At 39.7% G+C, this 27,286-nt stretch overlaps 2 protein-coding genes and 4 long non-coding RNA genes across 14 annotated transcripts; 3 read left to right on the top strand and 3 right to left on the bottom strand.

Moving 5' to 3' along the window:
- Window positions 1–1,768: 1,768 nt before the first annotated feature.
- LOC127785015 (uncharacterized) lies at window positions 1,769–13,556 on the bottom strand. 4 transcript variants are annotated; one of them, XR_008019645.1, is made up of 6 exons: window positions 13,453–13,556; window positions 9,968–10,068; window positions 9,787–9,891; window positions 8,838–9,668; window positions 8,202–8,281; window positions 1,769–3,318 (listed from the first exon to the last, which is right to left on the bottom strand). It is a non-coding gene; the product is annotated as an uncharacterized LOC127785015 (long non-coding RNA). The 4 variants fall into 4 exon arrangements; XR_008019646.1 differs by having other exon boundaries at window positions 9,835–9,891; XR_008019643.1 differs by having other exon boundaries at window positions 8,838–9,891.
- On the top strand, window positions 3,874–7,139 carry LOC127785011 (uncharacterized). Of its 5 annotated transcripts, none has more exons than XR_008019638.1 (6): window positions 3,874–4,037; window positions 4,128–4,802; window positions 4,892–5,674; window positions 5,928–5,984; window positions 6,090–6,149; window positions 6,859–7,139. It is a non-coding gene; the product is annotated as an uncharacterized LOC127785011 (long non-coding RNA). The 5 variants fall into 5 exon arrangements; XR_008019637.1 differs by having other exon boundaries at window positions 3,875–4,037; window positions 4,128–4,655; window positions 4,770–4,802; window positions 4,892–5,984; XR_008019635.1 differs by having other exon boundaries at window positions 3,876–4,037; window positions 4,128–4,232; window positions 4,325–4,802; window positions 4,892–5,984.
- Window positions 9,822–15,169, top strand: LOC127785009 (glutamate receptor 2.8-like). The gene is made up of 5 exons (XM_052312438.1): window positions 9,822–10,080; window positions 10,789–12,120; window positions 12,401–12,712; window positions 13,176–13,582; window positions 14,630–15,169. Exons 1-5 carry the CDS (start codon window positions 9,822–9,824, stop codon window positions 15,167–15,169), a joined length of 2,850 nt encoding a protein of 949 aa, XP_052168398.1.
- Window positions 13,596–15,650, bottom strand: LOC127785014 (uncharacterized). The gene is made up of 3 exons (XR_008019641.1): window positions 15,442–15,650; window positions 14,990–15,208; window positions 13,596–14,863 (listed from the first exon to the last, which is right to left on the bottom strand). It is a non-coding gene; the product is annotated as an uncharacterized LOC127785014 (long non-coding RNA).
- A 1,409-nt stretch (window positions 15,651–17,059) lies between these two features.
- Window positions 17,060–25,819, bottom strand: LOC127785013 (uncharacterized). 2 transcript variants are annotated; one of them, XR_008019640.1, is made up of 5 exons: window positions 25,405–25,819; window positions 24,852–25,052; window positions 24,410–24,689; window positions 18,969–19,510; window positions 17,060–17,534 (listed from the first exon to the last, which is right to left on the bottom strand). It is a non-coding gene; the product is annotated as an uncharacterized LOC127785013 (long non-coding RNA). The 2 variants fall into 2 exon arrangements; XR_008019639.1 differs by lacking the exon at window positions 17,060–17,534 and having other exon boundaries at window positions 17,951–19,510.
- On the top strand, window positions 19,264–24,951 carry LOC127785010 (glutamate receptor 2.8-like). Its single transcript, XM_052312439.1, has 5 exons — window positions 19,264–19,522; window positions 20,257–21,593; window positions 22,173–22,476; window positions 22,756–23,162; window positions 24,454–24,951. Exons 1-5 carry the CDS (start codon window positions 19,264–19,266, stop codon window positions 24,949–24,951), a joined length of 2,805 nt encoding a protein of 934 aa, XP_052168399.1.
- Window positions 25,820–27,286: the final 1,467 nt, after the last annotated feature.

The following is a 27,286-nucleotide window of genomic DNA, read 5'->3' as shown; positions in this document are numbered from 1 at the left end:
TCATATCCATCCATAGATGGATTCATCCACATATCACTATCCATTCATCCAACATTCATATCCCACAACACAAATTTTGGCACTCAAATTTATGCATTAAAAAAAAGAATCACACCTCTTCAGATCCGCCATTGTTGTCGTTGCATGGTCGGTCGTCTTTGAGCCGTCACGCCACCTCCCGCCGCGACGTCTCTCGTCGGCGAGCCCGCCGCCGTGTCTCCTCCGCGGGCCCGCCTCCTATTGCCACCAACTCTCGGTGAGCCCGCCGCCCCTGCCGCCGCCTCCCCTCCTGCCAGATCTAGCGAAGGGGAGGGCTCCTCCCTACGGCAGATCACCACCTCCCCTCCTCGAGCCCGCCACCTGCCGTCACCTACCCCCGGTGAGCCCGTCGCCCCTGCTGACGCCAGATCTGGCCACCCCGCCCGCCGCCGACGCCGGATCCAGCCACCTTGCCCACCACAGACGCCGCCTTTAATATATTATAGGTGATAATAAATAAATTACAACTACAAATTTCGTATAATATATAGCCATAGAATTTGCAGGTGGATAGATGTTGGATGTATAGAAGTGAACGAGTGTATAGAAGGGGTGTTGCCAATTTCATAAATGTTGCAGAGCAAGAGAAGAACAGAAGGAACAATTAATACATGACTTCTCCATACGATGATTGTAACAATGGAAAGATGTGAGCCAGTAGTGCACGAATAAACACACATCTGATATGTCGAGGATTCATTATAAGAGTTACATATATTGGACCAAGCATGGAGAGCAAGGGTCGTTGAATATTTTAGATGAAACGAGCGATGGTACTACCCCTGCCTCTGCCCTAGCAAGCGCATCTAGAAATGAAGATTAACAATGAAACACACTGAAATTTGGAAGGGGGGTATTACTAGAGTGGTTTTGGGAAATAGGATTGGGATAATGGCAGGCGTATATTGGGACTTAAGATTCTCACATGGAATATGCACAATCTAAACATCACTTGGCGAAAACCTGTCAATGAAAAACACTTGAAGTACTCGCCGGCCGGGCGAGAAATACCCTTTAACAGATCTGCCACAATAAAGTTGTCTAGTTGAGAGTACTTTGAGACCAAACACAGAACAACACACAGACCAGTACACACCAAAATCGATCCATTGGCAAACTTCTTCTGAGAAATTAAGAACTCCATCATCAGGCAAACTGAACTAGAAGATGGAGACACATACCTGTCGATAATAAGAATAATCTAGTAGATCGACAAACTAACGTACACAAACAACATGTGCAAGAACATGTTCTTGATCTCTATAGACACACAGACATACAGAAACAACAGATTAGTGAAAGCCGAGGATGATTATTACAGCCTGAGAGACAGGTCCAGCCCGTCGCCGTGCTCGCCGCCGTACTCCGGCGAGCTCTTGCTGCTGCTTTCCACTCCAACTATCCTCTTAGCTGATGGAGTGGAGTAACCGGCCGCGGCGTCGCCCTCCACCGCCCCCGGGAGCGCGCGCATCTCGGCGGCGATCGCCTCCCGCGCTGGCGCTTGGCGAGGCTGCGCTCGAACTTGTGCGCGTTCTGGTGGCCGCCGAGCGCCTGCTGCGAGCTGCAGAACGTGCGGTCGCAGTACATGCAGAGGAAGAAGCGGAGGATGGCCGGCTGATCCGGCGTCGAGGCCGAGCTGGTGAAGCGGAGGGTGAGCTCCAGGTTGATTTCGGCCTCCTCCCTGTTCCCCTCCATTATAGTACTAGCTAGAACTGTAGTGTGTCTACGGACCTGTGTTTGGTTGGGTGTGTGTGTTCGAGAGAGAAGAGCTTTGGTTGGTGAGTGGAAATTACTGTGCTAAGAGTGATTAAATTCAGCACCTAACGGCCGGGTGTTACTGTTACACTATCCCGCAGGATCAGGTTACTGGATTGTCTCCGTACGCTTAAATTACATTGTGAAGATTATCCACCACTAGAGAAGAACACTATATTGGTGCTGGTTGGGCACTCCACACAGGTGCCGAACTCATTGCCAACACTGTAAAACGAGCACTGATGAGAGGAGGCTCTCAGCCTCTCAGTGCCGGATTAAGAACCAACACTGACATGATATATATATATAAGTTGCACGACTTCGAAAAGAAAAAAGAGCTCACTCGGTGCTTCAAATTAATCCGCCAAAAATAAATCAAAAAGTCCTATAGAAAGAGGGTAACAAAATCAATTACATTCAATCCCGGATCATGGAATCAACAACATTCAACGTAACTTAGCACATCAAAGAATTCATTCAACTTAGTGTTGAAAATGAAGAATTCCGCCACCGTTGCTCGCCTTAGGTAAAGTCCATCGCTACTCAATGTAGGTGAAGTCCGCCGCCCACCAGCATCGCTCACCATAGGTGGAGGGAGAGTGATGCTCTATTGAGTGGGCCGCACCTGTCAGATCTAGTCAACCCTAAGCTTGTGGTGGCTAAATCCAGTTGCCCCCGAGCTCTAGGTGGTCGAATCTGGCTATCCTTGAGCTAATCTAGACAACCACTTCTTTAGAATAAGGGATTTTTGATGAAATTTTAGAACTCAATCCTATGGAAAATTTGCTTATGTGGCCCTTTTGATTAAAGGAATAGCCCTCCAAAATCCTTTGAAATTCCTTTGGATTGGCTCAAAACATAAGTTTGACATTAGGTCCATTCTCTTGAGAAAAAAAATTCATTTTGTGTCTATCTCTTTTCTGACTCCCGTGTTTTTCTACGCTCCACCTAGACGGTCATTTCTGCAATTTTCCTATATTTTTTTAAAATCCATAGGATTTAAAGTGTTCTCCTGTATTTTCCTATTTCTATATTTTAATTAACCTGCATTTCGAAGGAGCCTCTATATGTTTCTATATTACACGGTTAAAAACAGTTAAAAAGATTGACCCAATTATTTTTTTATTGAAAACACATCTCGTGTACATATAATATTTGTTGAAACCTGGATTTAAATTTTGGTGGATAGAGTTATACATTCAAGATTCCACAATGCCACCAAAACATCCCCCACATTCTTTGACGTTTGAGCAAACTACCTATAATTAAAATAGGTCTGGCATAAAAGGAATGACATAAAATCCAAGTGGCACATAAGAAATTTACGCGACTTTTTTTTTGTCTTTGATAAATATTCATCTATATATATCCTGCAACGAGCTTTTACTGGTTGTAGCCTCAAACTCAATATATGCCGCAGAGGCTGCTGATGTAATCACGTTCCATATGAAAAGGACAAACTTGGGTTATCACGTCCCACCAGCTGTCAAGTCAGCGCCTCTTCATTTAAATTCAGCTGAGGGCCTGTTCGAAGGAGCTTTATAATTAGCAAAAATAATGCTATGCATACAATTTCTGTATACGACCATTGTATGATTAATTGCTAACAAATGGTGAACTTCATGTGTTGCTACGTTAGAAAACGGCCGGAAAAAGCCATGGGCTTTGGCTGAAAAACGTTACGTTGTACGAGCATCGTACGCAAATAATCCTACGTATAGCAGCTATCTGTAATTAGCACATAATTAATTAATGGCATCACAATGAAAAGTAGTAGGGTCATAGGCTGAGATGGTAGCTTCTGATTAGTATATATATATTATACATTATGAAACCTGACAAGAAGGAATATTGGTTTACTTAAACACCGTGGGAATGCTTGAGGTTTAGAGCGCCACGTCAGCGTATTTTTGCACAAAGGTCCCCGAACTTCTAGTTAATTATGTGCCGGTCCTAGATTCCCCACCGTCCGATCTTGCGCTACGATCGATCTGAGTCGTACATCTGTCCTACTGTGCCCGCGCTTCCACACCCGTGGTATCGTCAGATCGCAAACGGACGGCAGAGATTGCACCAGCCTGCGCCAAACCCTAGCCTCATTGTCCGCTTCCCTCGCAGCCTCGCAGATGCGCCGCCTCGCCTGCTCCTCCCTCACGCGCGCCGGCCCGCAGCCCGCTCCCTCGCCCTTCTCCTCCCCTCGCATACGCCGTCATCGCCGTCGTCGCCGCCGCCGCCGTCGCTCGGTGCCCTCTCCTTCACGCTCTCCATCCTCGGCTACTCCTCCCCTCGCTTTGCGCCATTGCCGCCTCACCCTCCTCCTCTTATCATCGCAGTGCCGACGCCGTCCTCCTTGCCGGTGGATCAACGAGGAGCCCGGGGCTGCCAGATCCGAAGACCCCGACCTCGCTGGTGGATCTAGCAGCCTGGAGGAGAGGGACGTAAGCCATAGCGACCCTCTTCCCCTCTTTCATCTCCGCTCCGCCATCACATCTCTCTCGATCGACCTATCCGCGCCGCTTGGTTGTTGCAGGTTTGTCTCGATGGCCGTCGGAATTGATGATCTCGACCAGAAGTGAAGGCTGCCACCCCTGCTCTCTTCTCCTCTTCCTCTCCGGTCCTCCACTGCTCCTCTCGACCCTCTTCCTCCCGCTCTCCGCGCCGCTCGGTGGCAGATCCAAGGGGCTATTTGGTCTCCTATGAGGAGGACACATGAACGCTAGGGTGTGGGGGCCGACCGATGGCTAGGAGGCTGGGAAGGAGAAGCTAGAGCCAGAGTGGCGCGGCTCAGACCCCAAAGCCACGACGACGGCAGGGCAGCGTCGACTATGGCTAGGTACAGTGACGACGACTGCAACAGCTTGGTTGGTCCTGCTCTTTTTTTCTTCTTCACTTCTTTTTTTGGTTCACTGGGAGAGGCAACCCACTACTGATGGGCATTTGAACTAACATGGCATCTCTCCTGGAGCAACTGTCAGTACTTGCATTGCAGTCAAATTGGCGAATCCAGAGTAATTTCCCATTTTGTCTCAACGATATGCTTTGTGCTTATTTCATTGTGATGTCTAACATATGTTCATGCTCCATCTCAACCTGTCAGGAAGTATACCCTGTGCGACATTCTAATTATGGGTCTCCTAATTTTCATATCCAAAAATAGAAGTATGAAGCTGTGCTAGGTCTGCTCACAAATGGTTCTTTGTGGAGCATATCAGTATATAGGTAAATTGTGCTTTAGATTTTCTCCTTAAATCATATGAAAAGTCTATATATGCTTCTTCATTGCGCATGACTGTTGCAGTACTGATATGACCCTTTGCCATGGACTCTCTGCGATCTTCCCATTGTATGGAGCACAAGAATAACATATACGCCAGATATTTAATCTATAGAAACTTCAATGTTGCACTTTGTCTTCAGAATTACCTATTGTCTAAAGATACCATGTATCCAGCTGTAATACCAATTATTTACTTACATTTTATAGAGGAGTTTATCAAAATTGTTCTAAGATAATATAATATGGCAGGATAGTTTTATAGTTTCATGGAGGTTTACACATTTAGTACCATAGCTTTCGTTTTACTAGGCTTTCTCAATGTTTCCTTAAAGGCATGAGATCATTTTTTTTAAACATGCTGCTGATGGCAAGTTAGTTTTTCTATGTAACTGCGGTGAACTGATACCAGTAATGTGCTCATCCAATCGTTAAAGAAAACTTGCGCTGAGTTAGTGATCTTAAGATAGTAACTGTCATACAAATGACCTTTTGTTAGGTGCAGCATTGTTTAGACTTTGGAGGATTCAACTCTTTTGAACTTATGTGAATGGAAGTATCTAATACTACCTGAGTACCTGTTCAGTCAAGAAAATCACATGCAAGGTATTTTGGATCTTGATAGGTTCTACACAAACTAATATCTAGCTTTTGGTTGATGAGCATTTCTGCTCCATATTGAAGGAGTTTGTTGTTGTAGTTGTACATATCCTGGTGGATGGGCTCACGTAATTTTCTGGAGCCTCAAATCCGCAATTACATTGTCAAATTTTGACTGACTGCCATGCTTGACTGATTCTTTACCTCATGCACGTGCTCTATGGACGCTGTAACCTTTTGGTTTAAGTGCATTGCTCAGGTGCTCCTGACGACAGGACTTCGTTGTACACAATTGTGCAAGAGTGGATGAGCTTGTGTAATCCTCTGAAACTCCTATTACAGTTCCAGATTTTGACCTGCAGTTATTTTTAGTAATCATTTACCTTATGTCATTATTTTCTTTGTATGTGTATTTTTGCAGACTTGCAGGACCATTTTCTATTTTCTTATAAGCAAAAAGTGAAAGAACAAGAAATTTAAGGTACATTTGTTTGTTTCATTATAATTAACTGTGTTATTTCTCAAGAGTGACCCACAAAGTATGGCTTTCATTATTGAATCAGAAAGTGCAAAACTTAATATTGACATTGTAGAGAGCATATTTGAGGTTGAAAGATTGTACAGCTGCATTCGTGTAGAATCGATTTGCTATAGAAAGAAATGGTTTGTGGGTCACAGTTTAGTTGGACCAACCTTTTTCTCATTAGTCACCTTACAACTCACAAGGAGCAACACGTAGCAGTATAGCACTTTTTTTTAGAGGAACCATTTCTTCTGTTTGATGCGTGCACACTGTACGGCTATGATAAATCTTAAACGGGTGACAGGTAATTGGATGCACACTGTACTCTTGATTTGTGCAGCTATCCTTTCTTTCCAACGAGTGTGAATCAATCCCTTCAAAATTTCTTCTACCTATGTACGTATTGATGTAGTTGCGATCCAATTTGTACTTTTTTAATTGTTGCATGCTCTATGTATGTACATGCTTTTTATTTCATTCAATTTGGTATATACTATGTGAGCACAAAATGCATTCAAGTAATATTTAGTCAGTAGGTCTCAACTCTTCTCTAAAGGACGTAATGAATTGGATTTATATACTTGCTCTGTTTTCATCTGACTAACTCTGGATTTGTATACTTTGCTCTGTTTTCATTGAGTAACTCTGAAACATCCTTACAATGCAGGTGCCATATAGTGTCGATAATTCAGGAAGGGAAAGCTATGTGGAAAAAAAATGATGTCCTTTTTAGTGTTCCATGGTAGTTTATTTATTTTTACTTTTTCAATGATCGTTGTGACAAACATGTAAAGTTATCTAATATACTCCATAGTGTGTAGGGCTATGTCTCTTGGTACGAGAGCTGCTTTTGCTTAGCACACGATTTTACACATAGTCATCCGATCAAACGAATCAAAATATATTTGGATCTTACCTATTTATACATGTATATCATTTTCCACTTAATGCTGAGAATTGTAGCTATTTCGTAGAAAGTTATGCTGTCATTATTATGTCTGATTGGTCACACCAAATTATTTATAATCACACGCAGCGTAGCACGTGATCCTTTCTAGTTATATGTTAAAGTTCATTACAAGCTTATGACTCGGTCACAAGAAAGAAAGAAAAAAAAAGATAAAACAGCTGCGCACGGTGTGAAGTGTGAAGATAGTTCATTTCTCATGAGAAAGCTGACTCCAGGAAACCCAAAATAGGCGCCACATAGGACGACGACGGGGACAACACACCACATCAACCAAAACCGTCGTGTGACTCAATTTGTATTGGTTTCAGATGTTTATGGTGCTTTATATTTGGTTTTGTGGTTGGGGATGCGCTTAAAACTCAACCCCTATTTTCCTCGGAAAAAAAAAAACTCAACCCTAATTGAAGGACCTGAATTGGACTTTTTCCTACACCGGTGAGGGAGAATGGGCCTTTGGGCTTTGGTTCCGTCAACTTATATCAGGTATCCAATATTAATTTAGGCCTACTGTGCAAACTACATGCTAAAATCTTTTTCAATTTTTTTTTACCAAACTGACACCGAGCCAAAACCCGGGGCTCAGCGGTTTTTTTCAGTTTTTTTGTCAAATCCCAGGGGACTCCTAGTAAAATCCAATCAATTTTTGTAAAAAAAAAAAAAAAAAACCAGTTTAATTTTTTTTTTAACTTGACTGAAAAACTGTAAAGTTGAGCAGAGCTGGTCAACCCTGGTTGTTGCACTGCTCATGTATAGGCATTTTTTTTAAGATAATAGAAGCTTTATTTAGACTCAGTTAATTACATCAAGATGATATAATCAAACTGAGTCAACAGCAAAGCTCCGGCGAGGACGAGGACGAGAACAAGGCCCGGTAAGCAGCAAAGCTGTAAGCTCGGGAAGCTATACTAGTTGCTAATGCTACCGGACATTTCCTTCGACAGGTGACAACCCCCCTGTGAGAACTAGCATTGCCTGACCCATTAATTGGGAAGAATAGCCATTTAGATCGCCTGCAGCTGCCAGTGCCAGGAGAAGCATACCTGACGGAGGCGAAGCAAGGAATCGGAGTGAAGAAGGCAGTGCCACTGCAGCAGACGATCGTTAGCGATCAGTCCATTACCTGCAAAGTCGAAATGGACGACATTTGATCAGGATATGCTTCTCTCATCTAGTGTTATTCTTTAACTCTTTTTTCAGTGTATTAAAAAAATTCAGGGGAGGAAAAGAAAATGCTTGAAGTTTCCTTGAAACTTCCCAAAAGAAAAGGATAGACATGATCTTTTAGTTCAAAATTGAGGGCGCGTTCTTAACAGCTATAATAGGTTGTTCATCACACACCACCAAAGATTATGATTTTACTAAAAACTTCCCACATCAGCAATGTTGAGATAACTCTCTAAGCTATTTGATAGCTTTATAACATTCAGTTAATCCATAGGAGAAATTTTCCTCTGTCCATAATCTATCCAATCATGCAGTTATAGAATGTTCCCTTAGAATGTTATAACAACAGCTTGTCAACAATTCCCTTGAGTCAACCCTAATACCCTGGCCTAACCTTCCTTAGTGTGGGTTGTAACCTCTTGAATCTTGGTGTATAAAGGAGAGCAACCTTTGAACCAATCAAAATCTAGGTCAGACAAAGATATTGTAAGTGTTGCTACTCCAGTACTAACCTTTGAACCAAGCAAAATCCAGGTCAGACAAAGGTTTTGTATGTGTTGCTCCTCCAGTGCTTACCACTTATTCTTGGTAGTGTACGTCCTGCACCTTACAATATTGTTCATCTTAATTCGTCAACCAACATCTCAATAAGTTTTTAATTTTTTTTATGGACCAAATTGATTGGATTGGATTGGATGGTCCTTGAAGCTTCAACGAACAGAAGCTCAATTAAATGTCAACCAAATCTGATTGTTGAATGTCAACCACATCTGCCAATTCTGGACTCTTGTGATCAGAGAAAATCCCATTGAGTTGACTTGCCATTACAAACAGTATAATCAGTGATGTACCCATAAATTACGATACCAGGAGAATATTTTTAGACCTACCATATGCACTCTTCAAGGAATATCCCATACCATTTTAAAAGAAGCTATCATTCTGTTTATAAATATAAATGATTTTTCCTAATAGCTCCCTGTTCAGGTATGTCTGGAAAATACAAGGAAATTCTAGCTTGCAAACGTAGGAAAAATGAGCTGGACATACACACCTTCCTCAAGTGGTCTTTGGGCCTTACGAAATGGTGTGTTGTGACAATGTATTTAATGCCTGAGGTTCTGAATTTTGACTCTCCTGGTATAATACGTTGTGTTTTTAAATATTTATAAACAAATTTATTGCTAAAAGGTGAGTAATCAAAGTTTGAAGAATAGGAATTTCTGGTGACAAGTATAGGGAAACAGAGATGGTAAGATTTCATTTGCAAAGCCCATGCACTCTTCTAGGCGTTGCCGATCACCTTACTATTGTTTATATAATCTTGCCAGTTCCTTTCAATCCTATGAACAGCAAGAAGGAAGCTTATAATTTTAATTCAGAGACAACAGAGCCTATAATGCAATCTGACCAAGTCAAAGAAATGAAAAATCAGTGCTATAAGACTGCATGGCACCATACATTCAGTAACCAGCAGAGCAGACCACAGGATAGGGATGGAGAGAGCACCTGAGAGGGCTGCAATCTTCTTCTTGCTCCTCAGTCTGACTGTCGCTCAAAATACAACTGAAAGTGGAACAGGTACACTGAATGTTGGAGTGATTCTCCATCTGAAGTCGTTGGTGGGCAAAATGGCACATACCAGCATTATGATGGCTGTGGAGGATTTCTATGCAGTCCACAGGAGCTTCAAGACAAAGTTAGTTCTCCACATTAGGGATTCCAATGGAGACGATATCCAGGCTGCATCAGAAGGTACGTTTTAGAGTTTATCAACTGATATTGTCAAATTTCGGATCACGGCATCATAATGAGGCAAGATCATATAAAGAAGGGAACTTCAGAAATTTTAAAACTTTAATTTCTTTAGGTTAAAAAGTTATGGAGGAAAAAAAGATTAAAAAAAAACACTGAAACTCCATTTCTTTTCATTTATATAGCTTTTATTTTCACATTTCTCTTTTCTACTGCTGCTGCAAATCTTCAAAATATTATGTGCATTTACAACGTTAAGCTAAATCCAACAAATTTTAAGCTAAATTAAATTTCCTATGACAACTCCATGGATCTGTATTGAGTTAAAAGTGAGGACCTCCCAACTTGAGTTACTGAATTTACGTTTATACCACTGACTTTGCAAATAAATCCCTCTGTTCTGTTCTCTCTTATTAGCAACTTCTTCAATTTTGGAGCAGGAAAAAAAAAAAAAGAGGAAAGCTCCATACCAAATATAACTAACTTAAGTTAGAGCAAGCTCCCTGTTTTGCTCCCCTGTGCTCAGTGTCTGAATAAACCACTATCATAGTTCTGTATTAAGTGATTAGACAGTCAACCCATCATATTCTAAGTTATAGAACAGCTAGTTCTAGCTGCATAACACTCCTATACCTGCAATAATATTCTTAGAGAAAACCACAGTACAAATGTCCATTAAATTAATTGCTTTCCTATTCCATTGCAAAGCAATTGATCTGCTGGAAAATTACAACGTGAAGGCTATCGTTGGCCCACAAAAATCTTCAGAGGCTACTTTTGTGTCTGATCTTGGGAACAAGAGCCAAGTCCCAGTTATCTCCTTCACTGCAACAAACCCCACTCTATCATCTATCGATGTGCCATATTTTTTGCGTGGAACATTAAGTGATGTTGCTCAAGTGAATACAATTGCTGCTCTTATCAAGGCATATGGCTGGAGGGAAGTGGTACCCATCTACGAGGATACAGACTATGGTAGGGGCATCATACCATATCTTGCTGATGCCCTCCAAGAATTCGGAGCTTATATGCCTTATCGCAGTGCGATATCTAAATCAGCAAACACTGACCAAGTTGAGCAAGAACTCTACAAGCTAATGACAATGCATACTAGGATTCACGTTGTTCATATGTCAGTGAACATTGCCTCCATTCTCTTCACAAAGGCCAAGGAATTAGGAATGATGAGCAAAGGTTATGCATGGATTTTGACAGATGGTATTTCGAATATTGTTAATTCCCTAAGCCCTTCAATTCTTGAGGAAATTAATGGTGCAATTGGTGTCAGGTTCTATCTGCCCGCATCAAAGGAACTTCACGACTTCACTGCAAGATGGAATAAGAGGTTCAAACAAGACTACCCAAATGATCCACCATCACAACTAAGCATTTTCGGGCTTTGGGGTTATGATACTACTTGGGCCTTAGCACAAGCAGCAGAAAAGGTAAACATGGCTGATGCCATATTTCAGAAACAGAAAGATACAAAGAACACAACAAGTTTGGGAACTCTGGGAATTTCTACAATTGGTCCGAAACTCCTAGATTCGATCTTACATAGTAAGTTCAGAGGTCTAAGTGGTGAATTTGACCTTAGAAACAGGCAGCGGGAGTTTTCCACATTCCAGATAATTAATGTGGTTGGAAGCAGGTCAAAAGAAATAGGCTTTTGGACAGCAAAACAGGGAATCTTCCGACAACTGAACGAAAATAAAACAACAAACATAAACTCTGTGCCTGATCTTGATCCAGTGATGTGGCCAGGAGAAGTATATACAGTGCCTAAAGGATGGCAAATTCCCACTAATGGAAAGAAGCTCCGTGTAGGTGTACGGACAAGTGGATATCCTGAGCTTATGAAGGTGGAAAAGAATCCTGTCACCAATGAAGTAACTGCCTCTGGGTATGCAATCGACGTATTTGAAGAGGTATTAAGAAGGCTTCCTTATGCAATACCTTATGAATATGTAGCATTTGATAATGGACAAGGAGTAAATTCTGGGAGCTATAATGATTTTGTGTACCAAGTTCATCTTGGGGTAAGACATTCTGATTCTCACTTTCTCAAAAAAAATCCTATACAAATTGGTATGCCTACTTGAAAATTTTATTAAAGCTAATTTAATTATTCCAAGAAATTTATTTTTCACCAAATTATATTAGTCTACTCCTATTGGAACAATTCGGTGATCTTTCACGTAGTTCAGTTTGGATATATTTTATCTTCTTTTACATTTTCCACCATATTTGTATCATTTTTCCTGTTGTTTTCCACTAGTCACCAGAAAGTCATGAGTAACTGAAACAAGAGAATAAAAAACCTTACAGGTATATGATACGGCAATTGGGGATATAACCATCAGGTATAATAGAACTTCATATGTTGACTTCACACTACCTTATACAGAATCTGGAGTGGCAATGATAGTGCCAGTCAAGGACGACAGGGATAAAAATACATGGGTTTTCTTGAAGCCATTAACTACTGACTTGTGGTTTGGAAGCATTGCTTTCTTCATCTACACAGCAATTGTAATATGGCTGTTGGAGCGACGAATCAATAATGCTGAACTGACTGGTTCATTTTTTTGCCAGCTTGGGATCGCAATATATTTCTCATTCTTTGCAGATAGTAAGTGATGATATTAGGTTTTCTTAATCTTATGACCAGTTTAACCATTTAGATTTGTTTTCTCGAAATTATATCATTGGATTTATCATTAAAAATATTTTCATGATATTATAATTTTATTATTATACCTTAATTTAAAATGTTAAAATATGATGCTCAAAAGTTGCATCTTCAACAATTCAAAATCCTCAAGTAAAATAGAATGGATGTAGTATTTACATACAAGATACTGTCTACGTCACATTCAATGTCTTAGGAATTTCTTGGTGACTGATTGTACTTTGGTTAAAGGCAAGACAAATCCAAACTATACACTAAAAAAATAGAGAGAGAAAGCTGACAAATAAGCAATTTATTCAGCAATTCCAGTTAATAACAAACAAAGGATACTGCAGTGGTAACAGTAAATTCAGCATCAATGTTTATTTCATGTTCTAAAATATAATGGTTCTCCATTTTGCAGGGGAAAGGGTGGACAGTATTCTGTCTAGATTGGTTGTCATTGTATGGGTCTTTGTGCTTCTTGTGATTACATCAAGCTATACGGCCAATCTATCATCAATGCTAACTGTGCAACAGCTTCAACCCACAGTAACTGATGTTCATGAACTCCTTAAAAATGGAGAATATGTAGGGTTTCATAATGGTTCTTATGTGGGTGATCTATTAAAAGGACTTGGTTTTGACAGAACAAAAATTAGGGCATATGACAATTCAGATGACTTTGCCGATGCACTCACCAAAGGGAGCCAAAATGGTGGTATTGCTGCTGTCGTACATGAAGTTCCATACATCAAAATATTTCTTGCAAAGCACTGCGAAGGGTACACGATGGTTGGGCCAATTTACAAATCTGAAGGTTTTGGCTTTGTAAGTTAAATTGCTAGTAGTAAATACATACTTGTGAGTGTGAGCTGCTTATATTTATCAGCACATATGGAACATTTGGAAATGGAGGCATACATAACAAATACAAGATGATAACAAACCTGTGGACTCTAAACATAGCTATGTCTGTTATGAAACCCATCATCCTCCATAACCATTTACTGCAACAAGCAGTTTATCTACTAAAATTCATACTGTAACTTAACAGTAATTTATTCTGTGAGATGTCTATAGTGAGTAAGTAGCATTCAATATTGAACAATGTTGCAAGTAGTGTGTACCTATGACATGTTGTAACTGGTGGTTAGCTCACATTTCTTCATGTTGCAAACTGAATTTGGCTTCGAGGTTATAACTTCTAGAAATTGAAGAGCTTATGTATTCAAAGTCTTAGTTTTGGTTCTAGAAAAGAACAGAATGACTTAAAAAGTATAGGCAGTGGATTGATGTACCACCGATACAAATTTCATATGGTGATTTGATCAATACAAGGACAACAAAAACTACTACCTCCATTCCTAAAGAGATACTACTTATTTTCTTAAAAAGAAAGGAAGATAGAAAGGCTATCATCAATGGTTTTTTCTGTTGCTTGTAATGACAGTCGAATTTAAAACAGTTACTTTACATGGTAGATAACCCCAGTACATACTTCCACCATTTCAGAAAGTGATCATTTCAGAAAGTGATAATCTATAAAGCTGATCTGGATTTTCCAGTTTTTAATCAAATCGATTTTTCTGAATTGATATTGCCCCTACCTATATGCTTACTTAGCCCATTGAGAAAAACTCAAAACCACAGTCCACAGGTATGTCATTACAAAAACTAACTGCAAGTGTGTACCAAAGCAATCTATTTTACCATAAACATGTTTCTCATATATTATGGAGAATTTTAGAATGTTCACCTTTTAAAAAAAAAACAAACCATAGTTAGACTGTGCCTTACCTTTTTTTTTTCTGCTGAGGAATCGCTTCATTACTTATCAGTTTGCACATAGCTGAATTAGTTCTACTTCTTGTGTAGGCATTTCCTAAACGATCCCCACTAGTTTATGACTTCTCAAGGGAAATCCTCAGCATACTAGAGGGAGATTCTATAATTCATATAGAAAAGAAATGGATTGGGGACCAACATGCCTGTCAGAATGATGGCACCGTCATTGGCTCGAGCAGTCTAAACTTCAACAGCTTCTCGGGACTTTTTCTAGTCACAGGAGTTGCTTCAACCTCAGCCCTTTTGATCGCCCTGCTGATGTTTCTATACAAGAATAAGCACAGGATAAGAAACAGCATAAGCCGTGACCAGACTCGGAGCAGATATGGACCAGAGCACATAAACGAACAAAATGAAGAAAGGGTAATAGATTCCAGCCAGGTCCAGAACCTGCAATTGACAGTACCAGATGACTCTGAATACACATGCCAACAGGAGGAAGAAATATCCATAGAACTGAGCCCAGCTTCAGGGTTCCAACCAAGTCCAGATTTCTCATCCCAGGAACATCGAGCAGTAGCTAGTAGCACAATCGTAGCTAATTCATCTTCTCAAGTCCCTAGAATATGACCAGTAACATCTCCCATTTGCAAGTTCGTTCCTGAATGTCTGTGCAACGCAAACCAATTACCCAATGTCAACTGATAATCTACATTGCTCAGGTATCAGACGTAATCTAGCAGTGTAATGCGCAGCAATGAAATCCAGGAAGCTTGTGGAAATGAAGTTGCTGACCAAAATTTGCCGAGAAACTTCCATCACTTTGCTAAATCTCGTCATGGGCACTTCGATGTTGATAATATAAAAACGCTCGCATTAGGAAAACAATCAGAAACGCTCACCTCCCATGGGGGAACAGGGGGCTCGAGACGCAGGCGCGCGAGGGAGGGAACCTTCTCGCCCTTGACACGGCTGTGGCGCCGCCCGCGTGTTTCCCACCGGCGGCGGCCCCTCCGCCGGATCGCCGGCGGCAGCTAGCTTTGCCCCTCCTGCACAACCGCGCTAGCATGTAAACTTGCCAGATCTCTTAGCCGAAACATTCCGGAAACTGAGAGGCTGTTTGGATGGATTATACTCCAAACTTCTACTTCCCTCCATCCTTTAAAAAAAAAAAAAAAAAAAAAGCAAACACTGGTTTCCGTATTCAACTTTGACTTTCCGTCTTATATGAATTTTTTTTATAATTTGTATTTTTGTTATTATTAGATGATAAAACATGATTAATATTTTATACATGACTTGTCTTTTTATTTTTTTCATATTTTTTTCAAATAAAGGCGGACGGTCAAACGTTGGGCGCGGAAACCAGCGTTTTTCTTTTTTTTTTTATAGAGGGAGTATGCCACAAGTGTGGCATGTCATGGTTTATGTGGCGTAAAAAAAGAGCCACACTTAGTGACAAATTTTTGTTAACAAATGAGTGTATGACGTATGGGTAATAAGAGTAGAAAAGTGTGACATATGCTATACCTTTAGCTTCAACCAAACATTTACACCACAAAGTTAAACTTGCCTAACTATAGTGTGGCAATATTTGTCAAGCAACCAAACAGCCCCTGAAACACCGGCCTCTAGATTCTGGAAGCGCCCCCCCCCCCCCCCCCCCCCCGGCACGACGGCGGTGGAGGAGAAGGGACGAGGTGAGGTGAGGCGGCGGCTCGTGAAAAAAAAAACTGTGACGAGACGTATTTTATATTGAACTTTAGTTCTCATTACTATCTCAGTTTAAAATAGTTATAGGATTCAAAATTTATTACAAAATAGTTGTAGTTTTGTAGTACTCACTCCGTTTATATGCCGTTTTGATTTTTTTAAGTTTGAGTAAATTTATAAAAAAATATAGTAAATACTTTTAACACAAAATAGATATATTATCAAAATATATTCAATGTTGTATTTATTTAAACTAATTTGGTGTTATAGATATTGCTATTTTTTTATAAACTTAATCAAGAAAAAAAAGTCAAAGATGTTTCACAAAGTATTTGAGGAGAGTGGACGATGTGAGGTGAGGTGGCGGCTTATAAAAAAAATCAAAGTTTCACGAAACTATAAACTATAGATATTTTGACATGTAGCACATAATCTTAGTATTGTAGTTCTAAAGTTTCACAAAACGGCACGGTTGATTATTTTGACTTATTTTGTCACACTTTTTTAGTTCTAAAAAATTTGTGAGGATTTTAGCCGCTATTTATACAAATGTTACATCCGCTTTTAAAAATTTTGATATGATAGTGTGCCAAAACAATTGACGATGTGATTTTGTAAAACTTTAAGACCATAACACCCAGAGTTATGACAGTTATGTGCCACATGTCAAAATTCAAATGGTTTTATGTAACTTAGTTCATAATATATATGGTTTGTGGAATTTACTTAAAAAACAGTGTTCTAGCGATGGAAACCTCATAGCAATGGGAACAAAAAAAGAAAAAAACGTTGCGTAATGACATTTTATAGTATTCATATTCGTCGATGATAATTTATAGAACCGGTTGCCAGTCCATAGCAAAATGTACAATTTCTCAAAAATAAAGGATAAATGTACAATTAGCTCATCTTATCTACTATTACTGGTTCAAACCTTTAATTCTGAACTAATCTTCCACATGCCAGCAACGTACGTCAGACTAGCTTCTTCCAAACGAGGATTTTATAAGCGTTGCTACTCCAGTGATCTTCACTTTATTCATGCTATCGTCCTGTCCTGCATCTTTTACAGTTTGTAGATTCTTTTTGGATAAATATTGATACTGGATGGTCCTTGAGACTTCAAGGAACAGCATCTGGCAGTCGAATGTCAACTGAATCTAACAATTCCCGACTATTTTAATTGTTTGTCAGAATATACACTTGGCATCGCAAGGAAGTCCCATGCATTGATTTGCTTTGCAGCAGGAAGTCCCATGCACTGATTTGCTTTGCTGCACTGCTGCGTCCATAAATTACAATACCATATGAGATTATTTTCAGAAATGTCATTCTTAAAGGAATCTCTCGTGTACTTTTTAAAAGATAAAAATTGCTACTGACATACTGCACATAGCAACAGGCAATGACCAATCGCTCTATAGCGTGCTTTTATAAGAGGAGCTGACTAGGTAAATTGTATACTACCTCCGTCACCTAATATAAGGGATATTCACTATATTTTTTTTAACGTTTGACCATTCATCTTATTTTAAAAAAAGTTGTGCAAATATAAAAAACGAAAAGTTCTGCTTAAAATACTTTGAATAATAAAGTAAGTCACAAATAAAATGAATAATAATTCTAAATTTTTTAATAAGACGAGTAGTCAAACAGTGCAAGCAAAATATCAAAATCGCTTATATTAGGGGACGGAGGGAGTACACAGTAGTAGTAAAGTTGATCGGCAACGCCCGGAGCACATAGGCTCTACAAATAAAATCTTCCGATCCAGCTTTCTATTAAATACTTGTTCATACTTTATCCTTAAATTTTGAATCCTTTTATAATAAATTTGTAAATACCTAAACAAAGGCCATATTATCATAGTGCGGTGTATCATAAACATAACCATATATTCTCTCTATCCTAAAATATAAATATAACAACTTCTAGTAATATATTTGGATAAAGATATGTTGAGATACATAGTTAAAATTTACTACTTCCTCCGTTCCACAATGTAAGATTTTCTAGCATTGCCTATCATAGAGATGTTAATGAATCTAGACCCATATACAAAACATATACATTGATCAATGGATATATCTAGGTAAGACCAAAAAGTCTTACAATATGAAACGGGGGGAGTGTATTTTAGGATGGAGATAGTAACTTTCATTTGTCATAATATAATCATTTCAAAATAATTGACCACTGTTATATAATCATTTCAAAATAATTGACCACTAACAGAAAAAACTAAGGCTGTGTTTAGATCCAGAGGTAAAAAGTTTTAGCGTGTCACATCGGATATACGGACACACATTTAAAGTATTAAACGTAAACTAATAACAAAACAAATTACAGATTTCGCCTGTAAACTGCGAGACGAATTTATTAAGCCTAATTAATCCGTCATTAGCAAATGTTTACTTAGCACTATATTGTCAAATCATGTAGCAATTAGGTTTAAAAGATTCGTCTCGCAATTTACACGCAATCTGTGTAATTAGTTTTTTTTTTTCTATATTTAATACTCCATACATGTGTCTAAACATTTGATGTGATATGATAAAAAATTTTTGCGTGGTAACTAAACAGGGCCTAAGTACTATTTGAAAACTCAGAGAGTAATGCACATGCAACATGCCAGGAGCAAGCAAGCAAAGCCAGCAGAGTTGAAGATTCAAAACCTACAACCATGTCAATTGTAAAAGGCGAGTCCTTGACTTACACAACATGCCAGCTCATTCTTCCCGCGTCTGCAACTTGCAACACAGATTTTTCTTGAATTCCCAAAGTCGTCACCTTAACACGGAGCTATCCAGAAACATATCTTTTTATACTTACAAACAGAACGTTTAGCTTCTTACCAAAGAAATAGCAGTAGATAGCCAGAAGGAAGGTTAAAATTTTAATTCAGAGACAAAGAATACTATAATGCAATTTGACCAAAGCAGAACAATGAAAATTCAGTGCTATAAGACTGCATAGCACCATACATTCAGTAACCAGTAGAACCATCCGGGATGGGGAGAGCAGTTGGGAGGGCTGCATTCTTATTCTTGTTCCTCAGTCTGACAGTTGCTCAAAATATCACCAAAAATGGAGCAGGCACACTGGATGTTGGGGTGATCCTCCACCTGAAGTCGCTGGTGGGCAAAATAGCACGTACTAGCGTTTTGATGGCTGTCGAAGATTTCTACTCGGTCCACAGGAACTTCAAGACAAAGCTGGTTCTCCACATTAGAGATTCCAATGGAGATGATGTCCAAGCTGCATCAGAAGGTACGTTATACAATTGTAAGCTGTCACTAAAAATCATCAAAGTTTGGGTCATCATCGCATCATAATGTGGCAAGATCCTATGCAATAGTTATTTCTTTGAAGTTAAGGGAACTTCACAAATTTTAGAACTTCAATTTCATTATATTTAAATGTAATGGAGGGAAAATGATACAAAAAAGGCACTGAAACACATGTTTTTCATTTATACAGTTTTTATTTTCGCATTTCTCTTTTCTACAGCTGCTGCAAATCTTCAAAGCATTATGTGCATTTAGAACTTAATCCTAAAAATGAAAATTTTAAGCAAAATAAAAAACTAGAATCCCGTGACACCTCCACAGATCTGTATGCAGGTTAAAATCCAGTGTCTTCACAGTTCACACTTGTCTTATCGAATTTAAGTTTTTGCCATTGTATTTTAAAAATACAACCTTTGTGTAGTCTTCTCTATCTTTAGCAACTCCTTCAATTTTGGAGCAAAAAGAGAGCTCCGTATCAAATATAGCTATGCTATGTAGAATGAGCTCACTGTTTTGCTCTGATGTGCCCAATGTCGTGATGAACACCTAATAAGAGGTGATTATACAGCCTAGCCATTATATTCTAAGTTATAACACCGCTACTTCCAGCTGCCTAACACCTCAAGTTGCACTAAGATTCTTATGTGTGCAACCACAATGTATGCACGTCTTACATGTTCTTCAAATTAACTGATTTCCTATTCCATTGCAAAGCAATTGACCTGCTGGAAAATTACAACGTGAGAGCTATCGTTGGCCCACAAAAATCTTCAGAGGCTACGTTTGTGTCTGATCTTGGGAACAAGAGCCAAGTCCCAGTAATCTCCTTCACAGCAACAAACCCTGCTCTTTCATCCATCAATGTGCCATATTTTTTGCGTGGAACGTTAAGTGATGTTGCTCAAGTGAATACCATTGCTGCTCTCATTAAGGCATATGACTGGAGGGAAGTGGTACCCATTTATGAGGATACAGACTATGGTAGGGGCATCATACCATACCTGGCTGATGCTCTCCAAGAATTTGGAGCTTTTATGCCATATCGCAGTGCAATATCTGAATCAGCAACTACTGACCAACTTGAGAGAGAACTCTACAAGCTAATGACAATGCAGACTAGAGTCTATGTTGTTCATATGTCATTGAACATTGCCTCCATTCTCTTCGCAAAGGCTAAGGACTTAGGAATGATGAGCGAAGATTATGCATGGATTTTGACAGATGGCATTTCAAATATTGTTAATTCTCTAAACACTTCAATTCTAGAGAAAATGAATGGTGCAATTGGTGTCAGGTTCTATGTGCCTGCATCAAAGGAACTTGATGACTTCACTACAAGATGGAATAAGAGGTTCAAAGAAGACAACCCAAATGATCCACCATCACAACTAAGCACTTTCGGTCTTTGGGGTTATGATACTATCTGGGCCTTAGCACAGGCAGCAGAAAAAGTAAGAATGGCTGATGCTATATTTCGAAAGCAGAAAGACGGAAAGAACTCAACAAGTTTGGGAACTCTGGGAATTTCTACAATTGGTCCAGAACTCTTAGACTCGATCTTACATAGTAAGTTTCGAGGCCTAAGTGGTGAATTTGACCTTAGAAACAGGCAGCTGGAATTTTCCACATTCCAGATAATTAATGTGGTTGGAGGCAGGTCAAAAGAAATAGGCTTTTGGACAACAAAGCATGGAATATTCAGGCAAATAAACGAAAATATATCAAAAACAACAAACGTGAACTCTATGCCTGGTCTTAATCGAGTGATGTGGCCAGGAGAAGTATATACGGTGCCTAAAGGATGGCAAATTCCCACTAATGGAAAGAAGCTCCGTGTAGGTGTACGGACAAGTGGATATCCCGAGTTTATGAAGGTGGAAAGGAATACTGCCACCAATGAAATAACTGCTTCTGGATATGCAATCGATGTATTTGAAGAGGCGTTAAAGAGACTTCCGTATGCAATACCTTATGAATATGTAGCATTTGATGACGGACAAGGAGTAAACTCTGGGAGCTATAATGATTTTGTCTACCAAGTTCATCTTGGGGTAAGGAATTTTGGTTCTCACTTTGTCAAAAACTGTTCTATAGATTGGTATACCCACATGAAAATTTTAATCAAGATAATTTAGTTATTCCCTTGCTTTTGCTAATTTTTTTTAGTTATATGTTTGTCAATAATATATAAAACATAATGATGTGAAAGTGCTTTTGACAAAAAGTCTACTATAGCATTCCCTTTAACAAATCTAAATTATTTTGTGTGTATTAGTGGTCAGAGTTTTTAAACTTAACAATTCACATTCTGAAATGAAACTTATAGTAGATGGGTATACAAAAAAAATGAGCAAACTATGTGAAAACTAAGGGAGTAACTTTTCCTTGTTTTATGTATAATAAGTACAGATTGATTAGATGTATGCTCAAGCATAGATTGCAGTACTGTTCCTTTTAGATTAAGTCTGTCTATGTTGTCTAGTGTGGAACTTCTTGGTATCCCCTCAAGGGGAGTAAAAAGTCTTTCATCAGATAAGGATAGATTGGCACGGTGTAACTATTGCCATTTTTCTATGATTTTCCCAAATCATCATAGAGTAACTGAAGTTAAAAAAGAAAAGGCATTGCAGGTATATGATGCAGCAATTGGGGATATAACCATCAGGTACAATAGAACTTCATATGTCGATTTCACACTACCTTATACTGAATCAGGGGTGGCAATGATTGTGCCAGTTAAGGACGACAGGGATAAGAATACATGGGTTTTCTTGAAGCCATTAACTACTGGCTTGTGGTTTGGAAGCATTGCTTTCTTCATCTACACAGCAGTTGTAATATGGCTGTTGGAGCGAAGAATTAACAATGCTGAACTGACTGGTTCATTTTTTCGCCAGCTTGGGATTGCAATATATTTCTCATTCTTTGCAGATAGTAAGTGATTATATTAGGTTTTCTTATTTACATGCAAAATACTACATTTTTGACATTTAATTCTGTGATTTAGGAATTTCTTGGTGACAGATTCTACTGGGGTTAAAGGCAAGATAAACCTGAACTATCACTACAAAATTAGAGCGAAAAAGAGCTGAGAAAAATAATTTTATTCTGCAATCTCAGTCTTTAACTAACAAAAGATACGCTGTACTAAGAGTAAATTCAGCATTAATGTTTATTTGAATTTCTAAAAAATGAAGGTTTGTCATTTTGCAGGGGAAAGGGTGGACAGTATTTTGTCTAGATTGGTTGTCATCGTATGGGTCTTTGTGCTTCTTGTGATTACATCAAGCTATACAGCCAATTTATCTTCAATGCTAACGGTGCAACAGCTTCAACCTACCGTGACTGACATTCATGAACTCCTTAAAAGTGGAGAATATGTAGGGTATCGTAATGGCTCTTATTTGTCCGATTTACTAGAAGGACTTGGTTTTGACAGGACGAAAATGAGGGCATATGAAAATCCAGATGAGTTTGCTGATGCACTTGCTAAAGGGAGCCAAAATGGAGGTATTGCAGCAGTCGTACATGAAGTTCCATACATCAAAATATTTCTTGCAAAGCATTGCAAAGGGTACACAATGGTCGGACCAATTTACAAATCTGAAGGCTTTGGCTTTGTAAGTTAAACTGCTAAATATTTCTTTGCACAGAACATACCTCTAAAGTACAAAAATCCTTGTAAATATATGTTCGAGAGCTGCTCATACTTATCAAAACATACAGAACATTTGGAGACAGAGGCACACATAATAAATTTAAGATAATAACAAATCTGGGACTCTAACAGAGCTATTCGTGCTATGGAACCCATCATTCTCCATAATCATTTACTACAATAAGCAGTCTGTGACTAGTAAAGTCATACTGTAACTCTTTTGTTCTGCTAGCCGCCTATAGTGAGTAACATTCACTATTGGATAATGTTGTACGCGGTACGTACTTATGATTTGTAGTAATTTGTGATTAACTCACATTTCTTCTTGTTGCAAATTGAATTGCCATGGAGGATGTAACCTCGAAAATTATTTTATGTGCTCAAATAGTTCTGAGTAAAAACAAGAATTACCGAGGTTTCACTTCCGACCACCCTCTATCCAATCTTTTTTACTTTGGACTAGGTTTTTTTTCCCCTTTGTTTCACTTTGGACCACCCTAACTCTTTTTTCTAGCCAACCTCTCCTCCAGCAAAGATGTGAGCTGAATGTAAAAGGGGAGACCATCGGAATGAGGGTGCCGATGTGCTTGAGGCTGTTGATGTGATCACGAAGAGAGTTTGAGTGGTCCAAAATGAAAAAAAGACAAAAATACCTAGTCCAAAGTGAGAAGATTAAGTAAAGGGTGGCCCAAAGAGCAATTCACTCAAAAAAGTATAAGCAGCGTTTTGATGTATTATCAATACAAAGTTTCATATTTGTGATCTTATCAATACAAGGACAAGAAAATAATTCTTTTCTCAAAAAGATAACATAGGAAGGCTATTATCCTTGGTGTTTTTCTGTTCCTTGCAATGCCAGTCGAATTTAAAACAGGCGTTCTATAACACTGCTGTGGACAATTTTCCTTTTTTTTTCATTGAATAAATTTCTCTTGTTTGATATTGCCCCTACTTGTGTGGTAACTTTAGTTCATGGAGAAAAACTTTAAACCACAGTGCATAGGCATGTCTTTGGTAACACTAACTGCACATATGTACCATGCAATTTATTTAGCTCTATTTCAGACACCAATTTATTTGTCTTAAACATATTTTTCTTGTATTATGGAGAATCCTAGAATGTTCACCTTTAAAATAATACTAGCTATATTTCAGACCTATAGTTGAGTGTGCATTTGCTGTTTTTCTGATGAGCAAGTGATTCATTACCTATCAGTTTGTACATAACTGAATCAGTTCAACTTCTTGTGTAGGCATTTCCCAAACGATCCCCACTAGTTTATGACTTCTCAAGGGCAATCCTCAACATAACAGAGGGAGATTCTATAATTCATATAGAAAAGAAATGGATTGAGGACCAGCATGCCTGTCAGAATGATGGCACCATGATCGGCTCAAGCAGTCTAAACTTCAACAGCTTTTCAGGACTTTTTCTAGTCACAGGAGTTGCTTCAACCTCAGCCCTTTTAATAGCCCTGATGATGACTCTCTACAAGAATAAGCACAGGATAAGGGACAGCATACGTCGTGGGCAGACTCAGAAAGAATATGAAAGAGAGACAATAAATGAACAAAATCAAGAAAGGACAATAGACTCCAACCAGGTCCAGAACCTGCAACTGACAGTGCCAGATGATTCAAATGAATATACCTGCCAACAAGAGGGAGAAATATCCATAGAGATAAGCCCAGCTTCAGGGATCCAAACAAGTCAGGATATTGCATCTCACAGAACATCGAGAAACGGCTAATAGAGGAATGGTAACTCGGCTAATTCAGCTTTTCATGTCTCAACAATATCGAGCCTGGTGACCTTATGTTTGCACCCCACATTATGTCCGCATCCGCATGTCTGTGCAAACAGAAACCAATTAATTATCCAATGGAGTGTCAACTGAAAATCCACACAGCTCAGGCACTAAATGGACACAAACCATCTAATCTAACAATTATGTACTAATACACAACAATGCAGTCCAGGAAGCTTCTGGAGCAAAGTTTTGACTTAATCTATATATAGATTCTGTGACTTCTGACATCTCTGTCGAGCTAGCATATATTACTACTACTACTAAACAGATATAAACAAGCAAATCAACAAACATGTCCAGAGCATGGATGATACATGCCGTGAAAAAGAGACACGATTGGTTCAGGTTGCATCCACATTAATCTCATAGCTAGAGCTATAGATAGTGTACCACCTGAACTGCAAATCGCATTGCTGCTTCTCTTCCACTCCCATTCGCGAGCAACCGACAGCCCCTCCTCCACCTCCGGAGAGCGGCCGCGTCCGGCACGGACTGCCCCGTCGCATACCGATTCTTCTCCGCCGTCCCGCTGGCGTCAGGAGGAGACACAAGGCGGAGATGCGGGCGGCATAAGGAGGGAGAGGAGAGAGGACGGGGCGCGGCGAGATCTGGCGAATGCTTTCGACGGAACGGATGCGGCGAGATTCCAGTATCAGCCATGTTCTCCGCAGCGCTCCTCTCGAAACCCTCCCTCCCTCTCCGTCGTCTCCGCCGCCCGCCGTCGGCGTCGCTCTCATCGCCGGGGGCGGCGCTTCGCCGGACAGCGGGTGGGGACTGGGAATCCATGCCTATCCAGTTATCACACCGACAAGACGGTCCCACTGGTCAGAGAAAGAGAGAAGGGTCCGTAGTTCTTCACATGGCCCCTCAGATTACGTATCAGCGTCCAACTTTAATCATCCGTCTTATTTAATTATTTTTTAAAAAAAATAAAAAACATAAGTCACACATAAAATACTATTCATGTTTTATCATCTAATAACGATAAAAATACTAATCATAAATAAATTTTAAATAAGATGGACGATCAAAATTTACCTAGTTGCAAATGACCTGGTGTAGCACCGAACACAACCTCTGTGGAAGCTTATCCAATAAGGCTCTGCTAGAGTATTTCCAACTTAGGGACGTGGTCCAAGGCATTGGGCTATAAGGGGATGCGAAGGATTCCATTAGATGGACATTCATAGTGGGTGGGATATACTCAAAAGTATTTCCTATGGCATGTTCTTCATGGCGTGCGCACATTTGCAATGCGCTAAGAAATATTAGAAGCTAGTATTCCCCCAACAATATGAGTAGAGAGTTTGAAGATTGCTAGAGCATGGTATTCCGTCCCAACTACAAGATACTTTATATGCTGATGTCATTCGCGCCTCCACTTCATACTCACGAGTCCACGCCTATGTCCCACCCCATGCCGCATGCTCGTGCCCCGCACCTTGAGTAGAATCATCAACTAGTGGAGAAGCACGGCGAGGCGCTAGCAAAAGATGTTTGGCCGCATTGGCTGGAACACTAGGAGGTGCTAGTACGGGTCATCACAGTAGCAGGGCGATGCCTGTAGCAAACACCGTAGGGAGCAAAATTGGAGCCAAACGGAAGGAGTGGAATTGAGAGGAGGAGACGAGGCTCTGGTAGATGGCTCGCCGATCGACTGAGCAGCAGCACCATATAACCTCTTACCGTGCCTTGATACCTAATACTTGGTATCAATGGGATATCAGCGGGTACCCTCCGTCCAGCCATGGTACCCTCATGTACCAAGCTTGTACATATAGGTATTAGCCGTTGAGTACCTATGGTTACCAACCGAGGATGACACATCGCATGATGTACCTGCACACAATGCTGACGAGGATAGGGGTGGTATTCGGTCAGACCGAAAATTTTGGTATAGGTATTCGATCTTTTGGTCAGTTCGGTCAATGAAAAGTAAAAATCGAATTTCAACGCAAAAATATTAGGACCGGCAATTCGGTCTCAGGCTTGGTCCTGACCGAAATTCAGCAACATTTTCATACATGCAAAGAAATCATAGAAATTTTCAACACAAAAATCCGAAAAAAAAAATCGTAAGCACATATGAGTAAAGACTCTTATCGGGTTGCATGCCTAGAAGTAGCAGGGATATGAAAATTAGAGTTTAATCCTATTGAACTTAGTGGATTTGTAGGTTGCATTTGGACATTTCTTTTGTTAATTCGGTCTTTTCGGTTAACGAGGAGACTAACCGAATTGATCAAATAAAATTCGGTCTTTCACTACCTCGGAC

This window comes from Oryza glaberrima, chromosome 9 (genome assembly GCF_000147395.1).
Source record: "Oryza glaberrima chromosome 9, OglaRS2, whole genome shotgun sequence".
Taxonomy (NCBI): Eukaryota; Viridiplantae; Streptophyta; class Magnoliopsida; order Poales; family Poaceae; genus Oryza; species Oryza glaberrima.
Note: the sequence above shows the minus strand (reverse complement) of the source record. Positions and strands in the feature narration are given on the sequence as shown.